The 11613-nt window shown below is 38.5% G+C and overlaps 1 protein-coding gene across 1 annotated transcript in view; it reads left to right on the forward strand.

Annotated features, from left to right (window-relative positions):
• The window catches only part of FOXK2 (forkhead box K2), a 46093-nt gene extending 40763 nt beyond the window's left edge, over nucleotides 1-5330 (forward strand). The window contains exons 6-9 of the mRNA XM_010579486.1: nucleotides 209-384; nucleotides 1414-1710; nucleotides 1954-2163; nucleotides 5106-5330. Coding sequence (XP_010577788.1) covers nucleotides 209-384; nucleotides 1414-1710; nucleotides 1954-2163; nucleotides 5106-5302 — 880 coding nt within the window. The 3' untranslated portion in view covers nucleotides 5303-5330. The remainder of the gene's footprint in view (nucleotides 1-208; nucleotides 385-1413; nucleotides 1711-1953; nucleotides 2164-5105) is intronic.
• Nucleotides 5331-11613: the final 6283 nt, after the last annotated feature.

The following is an 11613-nucleotide window of genomic DNA, read 5'->3' on the forward strand; positions in this document are numbered from 1 at the left end:
CCTGAAGTTTCCTTTTAAATTCTGTCCCTGTTTAACAGAAGCTTTATAAAGATCATCAGAACTGCTTTGGGTTGTAACTGTACTTGCCAGAAGGCAGAGGTGCCCTCCTGTGGGCAGTGTGTGTTACGGTCTCTGTAGAGGAAGGTCACTGTCTTTCACAGTTCAGAAGTTAAAACACATCAGCTGCTGCTTTCATTTTTAAATACAGAAGTGCCCCAGCTTCTCCTAATCACTCTGGAGTGTTGTCTGCACACTCCAGTGGAGTCCAGACCCCCGAGAGTCTGTCCAGGGAAGGATCTCCAGTCCCAATGGAACCTGAGCCTAGTGCTATCCAGCCAAAACTAGCGGTAATACAAGAAGCGCGATTTGCACAGAGTGCCCCAGGTGAGGATTCCTGAAATAAGTGTTTGGGGTGGGAGGTGGGAGAGGGCTAATATATAAATATTACCAAGACTTCTTCATATGTACACCAAAAAAATCCATAAAAATTTAACCTCTTTAACATTTATAGTAAATCTTTGATAAACACATAAACATGCCAGGGAAATTCTGTTTGCATACATACAGACTGTTATCTGTGTGCTGTTCCAGCACCCTTGATCACTGTGTTACTAAGCAGAGATTGTGCTTCTGTCCTGTGTAGGACTGTATTGTCTTGTAACAGTTGTCACTTCCTTTCAAAACATATTCTTTCTGGTTTAGGAAAAAAACCCTCTAGGTTACATGGATTGCAGAAATAAGCAAGTGTCTTGCATGCATCTGTGGTCATGTCATCCTTTCAAAGGTGGGGGTAAAAAGAAAGGATAAAAGACAAGGAATAAATTTGCGTGATAAGAAATTTCCTATAAAAAAAAGAAGAGCGTGAGGCATGATGCAATAAGGATGTATTTGTTTAATTACCTTAGTTTATATACTTTTGCCATCCTTTTTCTTTGTGATATTCTGGTACTACAGAAGTGCCAGTGACCATTCTTTGGCAAAGGCAAACATGGTCCTGAGCTGAGCAGAGACACCAGGCTTTCCCCAGCCTAGGAAGCTGAGAGTTTTGCCAATGCAGACATGTTCCACACAACACCTGAAGCACATGCATGTTCCCATCTATGGAAAGGGGTTTTACTAAATGAGTATTAAACATAGCTTTGGTAGTACAGCTACATTTGGGGAGAGGTGGGGGGGCTTTTGCCCAAATGATGCGTGGGTCTTAATGAGCTAATACAGCACTTAACTTTGAATGTGCGGCTTGGAATAGCCATGTGTCATAATCTTCATTGTCCGGTTTTATCTTTTGGATCATTCAGGCATTAGTGAAGGAGGTTGTTAATCCTCTCAGGCTTTAGTGTTAAGTTTAAAAGAATGACTGGCTTAAAAGAAATAATTAAAATTGGCAGCCTAATTTTTTCTTTTTCTTGGTAGGATCACCTCTATCTAGCCAACCAGTTTTAATTACTGTACAACGGCAGCTACCACAAACTATTAAACCCGTCACCTACACTGTTGCAACTCCTGTGACGACATCAACATCCCAGCAGCCTGTAGTTCAGACAGTTCATGTGGTCCACCAGATACCAGCTGTGTCTGTCACAAATGTGACTGGATTAGCACCAGCAAACACTTACACTGTAGCTGGACAGGCAGTAGTCACGCAAGCTGCGATGGTAACCCAGCCTAAGGTAGAACCTCAAGAGAATGGAGACCACAAGGAAGTAAAAGGTGAGAACCTGTGGGTTAGTTGTTTTGCTAGCTCTTTATACAGAAGGATTATTACTTAAACTTAGTTCCAGATGAATGCTTGAAATGTTTGCCCCAAACTGAAGATTTTGCATCGTAATTTCTCAGATATGTTGGAACTAGTAATAAAATGGTATACTTTTTCACTGAGGGTTGATTAAGTAAAAACAAATGGTTCTTTAACACTTTCTTGTTTTTCACAATGTTTTATCTTCTGCTTTTCAGTTAAAGTGGAGCCTATACCTGCTATTAGTCATGCTACAATAGGAGCTGCTAGTCGTATCATTCAGACATCTCAGACCACACCCTTACAGACAGTTACTATAGTGCAACAGGCACCTCTAGGTCAACACCAGCTACCAATAAAAACTGTAACGCAGAACGGAACGCACATAGTACCTATCACCACTGCGATACAAGGACAGGGCAATGCTGGTATGTATTGTGTTAAGATGTTCTGTTGCCTTGTACGTGTTAAAACCTCAATATGACCATTGCTGAATTTTCAAATTCTGTTCTCGTGTCTTTTGTAGTTATACTGAAAACTTAAGTTCTACAAAAAATTTAGATTACAGCCTTGTAACGGATTGTTCCCTCCCTGTTTGTAAGAACTAGCGTTTCTCTTCATTGATGATTACTTGAACAGCTATTTATTCTCTTTGTGGTCATTATAGGGATGTACTTAGTGGTGACAACCCGTCCTCCCTCCTCCTTAAACCCAGGATATAAACAAGTTTTTAAAGAAGTTCCTGTAAAACAGTGCCATTAAAATGGTAACTGCTCCCCAGATGATTTGTCAAGCACCAACCAACAGGAAAACAAGACAGAACTTGCTTGTGGGTTGGCTTTTTGAACTGTTACTTTTTATTCTGTTTTTATTGAACCAGTACTAAAAATGACAAAAATTCTGTAAGATTTTGCGATTCTTCTTGTCTGAATATCATCTTTCCCCTCTCAGACTCAGCAGTCTGAGTGGATAGCAGTACCTTTTCGTAATTTTTATATATTCACGCTTGTTCACAGAACGTTCAGTTTTGTTGTGCTTTGTAGGTGCATACAGCTTGTTCTAACAGTTTCACTTTCATATGTTACCTGATACTGAAGGAGCTTCTTTGTCATAAGATATGTTTACAGAAATAGTTTTAGGCTATCTTATATCAATTAATTGATATTATTGAAATATGCATTTCTGCTCTAAAGTCTTTCCAATGGATTGAATTATCTGCTTTGTTTCCTTTTTACTCTTTTTCCATCACTGACATTTATAGGTCATGCTAGGCATATTTAAGAAATGAGGCTGAACATAGGAGTAGAATTGTGGTGCTTCTCACTGTTTCACTGTGTGTGATAGGGTTGTGCTTGCAGTGATGGGAATTTTCACTCTTGAGATTCCTGGGCTTAAATACCTCATGAGATGTTTACATTTTGAACAGCAAATGAGGTGTATTCAGGTCCTGGTCTCTCTGTTACAGTAACTCCTAAACCAGCAAGAAAACAGGTAATTCTTAGGCAGAGCATCTAAAGGGGGAACTAGGCCTACAGAAATATGGATTTGTTTGTGTGTCTACAAACATGTGTGGGTTCACACACTCATATCTACGTATGTCTGTGTTCACACGCATACACCTGTATTAAGCACGCATTTGTGTTTGTGTGTGTTTGTCTTTGGAGAAAGAAGATTTGTGCAATCTGAAAGCTAAGAAATCCAGAGCAACTACTCTTCTAACATTTTCTATTTGTAGTAAGAAGGTGCTTTCTGATCTTACTCACAGCAAAACAGTTTAGCAGCACTTTTTACTGCCTGTCAGCCTAACTGAAAGCTGTGAAGTCCAAAATAAATTCAAGTCCCTTACTGCAGAATAAAATTATGTAACTAGATATTCTTTATTTCGACTTTAAGTGTGGATTTCAAACTTTGTTGTTCTTTTGTGTATTTCATACTTCCATGTATCAGTTGTGGCTGCAGCCAGCAAGTCCCTTTCTACTAAACAGACCCCGGAGTGAATAATGCAGTAATAGTCTTAATGCATGTTTGACAATGAGGGGCAAACTTCTTGTTTTTATTTAAGCAACAACAGATTTGCAGTAAGGCATTTTATTCAGAAGTAACTATCTTTATGGCATCTCTTCAGAAATTGTACGAGGAATAGCTTTTCTAATAAAGCTGAGTAACTGTTGAGATACAAGAACAAATTATTTTACAGTTGCAGTGAAGCTTTTTGCATCAGGTAAATATTTTCTGAAGTATTTGTTCTACCAGTAAATACTAAGTACAAAACAGTTTGGTTACGTGCAGAGGTGATATTCCAGGTATTCTCTAGGATAGCTTACTAACAACAAATATAACAAGTTTAGCAAATAGACATGAAGTCTGTAAGGAATTCTTAAGCTCCACTAGCAGGGAATGCTGTAATAATGTCAGCAAAGTGGTGGTGCTGAAGAAAGGGAGCTTCTATGTAAAAAAGCATGTGGTTTGATAATGTTTAGATAATTTTTCATGAAATGCAATGAACAAGTAAATATATAATTAGTATTTTGCATTATTTGCGAAGATGTTTGAATAGTTGGTCTAATAAAGTCAGGGTTGATACTGAGAAACAGACTCCTAAGAACAAGTAGAGGGAAGGAACCTGTGGATGTCTCAGAAGGTTTAAAGGACTGTACTCGCCCATTAATGGTGACTTGTACTATCTTTTCCATGGAATGAGATTAAAATCTTGTATAGGATGTTTGAACTGTATACATTCCTGTTGATCTAATTCAGTTGTGCACTTGAATCTAATCAAATGCATCATTTCTTAACGCTACTACTTGTTAAAGCACTGCCTTTTCCTTATGTTGTGGGTAAATGCCTCATTATCTGACAAAGCAGAATTGCTACTTGAGTTGTGTGCATCTCAGGGCTGTGTGAATTGCATAGCTTTTCTTAAATACTTACGGCCACAGATGAATATGATATGGTGGTGCTCTCCTTCCAGGCCAAATAATACATTCTGCAGTGATCCATAGACACGGCCAGAAACTGCTGAAAGGGAATTTGGAATTCGCTTCCCAGTTCTGTCACAAATTACTGTGTAGATTGGCTTTCAGTCATTAAATCTTTGTCTGTCTTCAGCTCCCCATTGACAAAATGGAGATACTTCCCCATTCTCCCACCTGTGTCCATATCTGCGTGAATGTTGAGTGATTTGGGAAAATGTCCTTCAGGTTTGTACAGAAAGATTAAACAGCTGGACCTGAATCTCAACTGGGATTGCTAATACCCCATATAGTACCAATAAGGGAATTCATCATTTTAATGAAAATGCAGATTTGCTTTCAGTATCATCTGTTTTGACAAGGATTACGGTGCTGAAGTTTTTATTGTCTTTTTACAGCTGCTGCGAGTCCTTTGCATATGTTAGCAACCCATGCATCTGCATCGGCATCTCTTCCAACAAAGCGCCAGAATGGAGACCAGTCAGAACAGCAGGAACTCAAACGTATCAAAACAGAAGATGGAGAGAGCATAGTCATAGCTGTTAACGTGGACACCCCATCTGTGGCAGTGAGTGATAAAGGCAGCCAGAACTAGAAACTTAGGGGAGTTTTCTTTTTTTTTTAAAAAAAAAAATAAACTCCATGGTGCCAAAAGGAGACACTTAAATATAACACCTAAAATGTTGGAACATGTTCTCACGCAGTGGGGAAAGGGGCCCTGTGATCAGACTTCAACTTTCAGCACTGAAAAAAAACCAACACAGGTGGCCTTAAAACTTGGTAATTTAAAGTCAAACTGCAAAACATCTTGTTCCAGAGGCTGTGACCCCCCGCTCCTCCCTGCCCCCTACCGAACTGTGTACACTGAGAAATACAGTGTTGGGGAGGGCTGCAGCTTTAAAAAAATCTTTATCAGATTATTTTAAGGACTGAGTATCTCAGTGTAACGGCAGCATGATAAGCGCTTAGTGTGAACTGGTTTCAAAACGATTGTATATTCCTTAAAGGGAACAGAGGCAAGGAGCCATTTCCTACATCTTGGCAGCTAGCCTTTCATAATGACCTACCCGATGCAGTTGTTGGTAGATATGCAGTATTTTGTTGTTCACATGTGGAATTAGAAATTTTTGAGGTGTATTTTCATTTCTTTGCAAAATAATGGGGTCTTTGACATTTCAAATCACTCCATTTCTACTCCGGAAACTTTGGAATCACACAATACTTTTCATGTGAAATTTTGTTTGGTATAAAACTGAATGTAGGGTTTTTTTAACCAATGGAATGATTTACTTTTGTCTGTCCTGTTAAAGTTCAGATAAAGCTACTTTATTACATCTGCAAATTTTCATATTTTAGCAGTTGCCTGATAAATTTAATCAAATTTTATTACCATGTGTAGTGATCAAATGCTTCTTTGGGCTTGCATGTAACTGATTAGAAATTACAATGTAAATGAGCCGTTAACTGACGTAAAGAACTGCTATGAATTTGACCAGAGCTGCACTTACCTGTTTCTCTTTCTGCTACCTTTTGCTGTTTGTTACTTTGTGTTGACTTTGACTGTCCCTGGCATATTTTTCCAGTCTAAAGTAAAACAAGAGTCTCGCTTAATATTGTGTATGTTTAAGATAACAGACTGTTCTTCATTTAGAAAGATGAAATTCTTTATCACAAGTCCTTTTAAAAAGAGTAAAATTATCTTGTCAGAGGTATATTCGATATTTTTAAGCTTAAGCACCCATCAGTAGAAATTAATCTGACCAGTTTCTCCGTAACACTTTTGATGTCATACACTGACCTTTTGGGGTCTCCATTAAGAGTAGCTGTTGTGGTTTTCTAACAGTGGCTACTGTATTATTATAATAATTTTTTTTTTTTAAGTGTGTGTTCTGCAGTTGAACATTTTAAAATGTATTGGTAATTTCTCACTTTAATTGTGGTAATAGATTCCACTTTACATTTCAAAATTAAATTTAAACGTAAGGCTGCTGTTCAGTCTTTAATTCACATAACGTCTTATTTCCTCATGCAGTAAGGTGAGTGAAAGCTAGATAGTTGGCTTAATTTGAATCTGGTTTTTGTCATTTTCTGTAATAATGATGCATTATTTATATTTCCTTTCCCACTACGAAAGGAAAAACTGTATTTTCATGATGGACTGAACAGTTTGGAGTGGTTTATTTAGGCAGCTTTTGGGAACTATTTACCTAAAGACCAAATATGAGAAATCTGTACAAGTTTTGTGTTCATCCACAAAATGGAACTGTTACGATGTCTCTGCAGATAATACATATTAAAAAACTATGAAAAAAAAACTCTACACAAGCTGAATTTATAACAGGCATTTAAAAAAAAGCATAACCTGAAAAGAAACATTTCTGTAAAATTGCAACATTTTCTTTAGAGGTTTTAAAAATAAAAAAAGTAAAGTTTTAACATACTTTTTTTAAGAAAAAAAATCCAGTACTAGTAATTTAATTTGGTGTTGAATGAATTGACTAGAATGTGGTTTATTTTCAGAAGTGAGAATCTGTTCACAACTAGGGCTAGGTGAATAATAGTGTATAAGATTTTTTTAAATAAAATTAAATTTTATTCAGCAAATTAACTAAGTTGAAATTACTCAACAAGTGTGTTTGAAATATTTATGTATATTTTGGGGTGATTAATCCAACTTATGTTGGCAGTGCCACAGGTAACGGTATCAGACCAAACAAGCCAAGGTGATCCTTACTGTCGGTTAATGGTAGGCAAGCTGTACGTGACGTCCTCCTGGGAGGAGGGGGAGATGAGAACATGGTCTGGGTTCTGATTCTGTAACATGGTGGTGTTTTACACTTTTTGGTACGTGTGGAATTTGGCACAAGAATGCACCTTCGTTCAGATGGATAAACCCTTTGAAAAAGCTGTGTGATGTGAGGAAACTGCTTACGGTCTTACATGAAAATAACATCTGCTTATCCATGCTTTTGGTGATGCTGAGGAATGCTCATACGGGATAATCTCCAGTGCTTTTAACTAATGCAGACTTCTCTGTCTTATGTGTCAGGCCTCACTAAATTGACTCGTTGGGTTCTTGAAACAAAATTGTTCCCTGGTTTGTCTATGTATTTATGTGCTTCCCACTATTCATACAGTGATGGGTACTGCCTAATAGCAAAGGCTGAGTGAGACTCCTGTCATGCTGCTGCTTCTGAGGTGATGCTCGTGGCCTTTCTTCAGTTGGTCTTATGTGCTGACCATCCTGGGCTCCCGCAGTCAATTTGATCTTTCTTTTGCAAATGGAAAATTTCTTCAGGTGATTTCATGGATGTAGAGATGTGACCTCTCTTTAGGAATGGATGTAACCTTTCCACTTAGCCTTTGTGTTTTATGATGCATGGTATTATTTCCTTTTGTGCTCCTTCTAGGCTGCCTGTTCAGTGTTCTCCCTGTTAAGAGTCAGCTTTTGTGTAATCTTTAAAATGACTCTGAAAAAGGCTCAGAATTCTAACATACAGAAGAGCTAAGTGTGCGTTTGCTTCTAGTGACAGAAGTGCATATCTCCACTGCCAGCGTTTTCCCTCCTCCTTGCATGAGATCCCTCTCCCTGTCCTTACGCCAGCTTTGTTTTTGATCCAGCTGCATGTGGCAGTGGCCCCACGTTCCAGCAGGTTTGGGAAGGCAGCAGCATGGTCTCCTGGGTAGTGGGATGTTCTTGCCTTCGGACACAACAGTTCTGCCTTCATGCTGGCCATTGTAACAGCAGCTGTAGGGTATCACATGATCCAGCAAAGCAACACCGAGTCTTCCAGAGAGGGGACTGTGGATGGAACGGTGTGAAAGACTAATTCTTTCTTATTGGTCTGGTTAGTCTCAATTCTGAGCTGCTGCCTCCCCCCTGCCCACATTGCAACCTACCTACCGCAGTGGTAGCAGTCTTTATTATGCCAGTTTTTAGTTGTGCTCATTTAGGTAAATACCCGTACCATGCTAATCCCAAAAGACAGAAAAGCACTTCTGCTTCATAAACTACTTCACAGTACAGATTGCTGTATAGGGGGCAACTAGGAAAACCTTGCCTTTACTTGCGTGGTTATTAAAATACAGGTTCATTTAAAAATGTTGTTTCTTATAATTACTTAAATCCAAAAGTGGAACTTGGAAGTTTCAACAATCTATGTTTTCTATCTTAATTTCCCCCAAAGGTAAATTTTGAGTGGTTGGTAGTCATTAATACAGGTTGTGATTTTATATAGCATGTGATTTTATACAGTTATGATTTTATATGTATATGTATGTGATATAGATATATAGATATATAAAAAATACATATTTTTAGGTAAATCTCTCTCATTTACACTAAATTGAGTGCTGCTTTCTACTAACCTGATTGACCTGGTTCTATACATGTGTCTTAACTATATAGTTTAACATTCTTACTCGGAATCCTGCGTTGTGTCTGACACAAAATTAATTGATTAAGGGAATGTCTGAAGTTCGTAAGTGCATGGGTTGCTTTTAACCATCAGGTTCTTCTTGATCTTATTTGTGGACTGGCAGATGAAAACAAGCTTTACTCCTGCTTCTGCTTCTACTTGTTTTCTTTCCTATTAATCAAGCCAGACTTTGAATTATTTTTTTTCTATCTAAGAGTCTCATTCTTCTAGCAGTTGTGTTAGTCTTTGGGGCTGATTTCAGGTACGTAGCCAGGGCTTTGCATTAGTTCAGTGATTTGACTTTAAAAAGACGTTGGCCACAAATGTATTGATTTAGCAGGGACTGCCATACTAACAGATACATTGTTATTTTTTAAAATAAGTTTAATGAGATGTGCACTTTCTGGAATAATTTTCATTAATGTTGGTTTGGTTTCTGATCCTCTTATGTATTAGTTACATTCTTTTTGTTTCTCATCAGAATTGGGGAGATGCTTTTGTCTAAAGTATTAGAAGAACTTACTAGAATGCTTGGTCTGGTTTTCATGTCAGTACTTCCAAGAGTTGGGGAGAAATCAAAGGACGGGTACGAAACTACTGTAAAGGGCTGGAATATTTGAAGCTGAAAGAGCATAACCTATTCCTTTAACAAAAAGAATGGACTATTGTGTGAAATTCCACAGGATCTCTTACAGACCAGAACAAACAGAGTCATTGGCTTGTTTAAACAAATACAACCTTTGGGGAAGAAGAAAAAAAACCAGTAAAATGGGGGCACTGAAATGGCTTAATAAGAAAGAGGTAGATTCACTAGCTTGTGACTCCAAAACAGGTCTGTCTTTCTGAAGCACATGTGGTTCTGTAGCCTTTGTATTTAGGTCAGCAGTGTCTGCCACAGTCCTTTTTGGCCTACATACAGAAGAACAAGGCTTGCGTCTCACATTTTCTAACTTTACTGATTAATCTTCTATTTTCTACTTTAATGTGAATACCTAAAGGTTCTGAAATACTCGTATTCTGTGGCTCCTGCTGGCAAGTACCTGGAATTACTGTTGAATTTATTGCACTGGCTAATCTTCTAGTTTTCCTTTCAGGATTTTGAACTGTGACACAGGTACTGTGGAAAGAGACAGCAAAATAGGGGGAGGGAAGAGGTTTGGTTATTTTTAAATACAAAAGAGATTAATAATCCATATACTTAAATAGCTGATGCCAGTGGAAATACATTGCTTTTCAGGAATAGTTGTATTTTAGACTTACTGTGCAAATTCTGCCATTTCCTCGCAGATGAACAGTCTGCACCACTGGCCTGTCCCTCCGTCAGCGGGGCGCTCTGCTAAGCAGGGCTGTCTCCCAAAGCCACGTGTTTCTAGCTACGAGTTCAGACAACTGTACTTAAAGGAATAAATGCTGTTGGACCTCTGGACTATAATACTTATCTTCAGCTAACAACTTGACATTTTTATCCTCTATTTAATCCTCTTTTGTCACATAAAGTAGACTTCTGACAGCTTGCTTTGCCCCCTCTTTTACTCTGCAGCCTCGTGCAGAGCAGGGTATGTTCAAAGGGTGATGGTTTGCTTATTCTGGTCTTTTAAAACTTGCTTTCTCTTAAGCGCGTGCCCCTGTCTGGGGAAGGAGATTCCTTAACATCCCGCCCAGGCAGACCGGGTCTGTGCAAGGCCCAGAACACAGGTGAGTATTACTGCTTTGTACTGCAACGTGACAAGCGTGCTGTTGCCAGTCTTAGTCCTGAGCTTCACAGTGTACCTGGATGGTGCAGCCGTGCAGTGTCATTTATAAATCAACACGGTGGATATGTGGTCCATCAGATACTTAATGTACTACTTATTTTCCAAAAAAGCAACTCGCTAAAATGCTATTCCATTTCATTTTAGAGGTATGTTTATCCTCTGTCCCACTTAATGCAAATTTTGGTTAAATTTACTGACGTAATGCAGTACAGCAAAAAGTGATATGATGAAGTACTGGCAGAGCAACCTGGAGCCAACACCAGGTGCAAAGACTCATTCTTTTACCTAATTTCTGATTCCTGTAAAATAGCTTGTATACTTAAAGATAAGGATTTGCAAGTAGTACAAGCAGAAGGAATGTGAGATTTAATATGTTTAGGTATGTATTAAGGGATTCCACCATTAGTACAGCACTATGGTCTGTGTGTGCAGTTACTGTCATTGTAATTCTTGCTGTCACACTAGAACAGATGTTTAGGGGAAGTTTTACAAGTTTGGTAGAGTTTCAATCAACCAAGAAATACGTTCATAGTCTCTGGTCAACTAGAGGATAGCTTTAATGGGAGGGCAGGGGGATGGTGCTTCAGCAGATTAAGGTACATAAAACCTTCAAAGCACTGTGCAGAAGGCTTAATGTTTTAGTTAACGTAGTCTCCTTGCTATTTAAAGTGAGCACAGCTGACTAGATCATAAACAGCTTACAACTGCACCAGAGAGAGAGGATTTAAATCGTC

Source organism: Haliaeetus leucocephalus, unplaced genomic scaffold (genome assembly GCF_000737465.1).
Source record: "Haliaeetus leucocephalus isolate CR32 unplaced genomic scaffold, Haliaeetus_leucocephalus-4.0 Scaffold657, whole genome shotgun sequence".
In the NCBI taxonomy this organism is placed as follows: Eukaryota; Metazoa; Chordata; class Aves; order Accipitriformes; family Accipitridae; genus Haliaeetus; species Haliaeetus leucocephalus.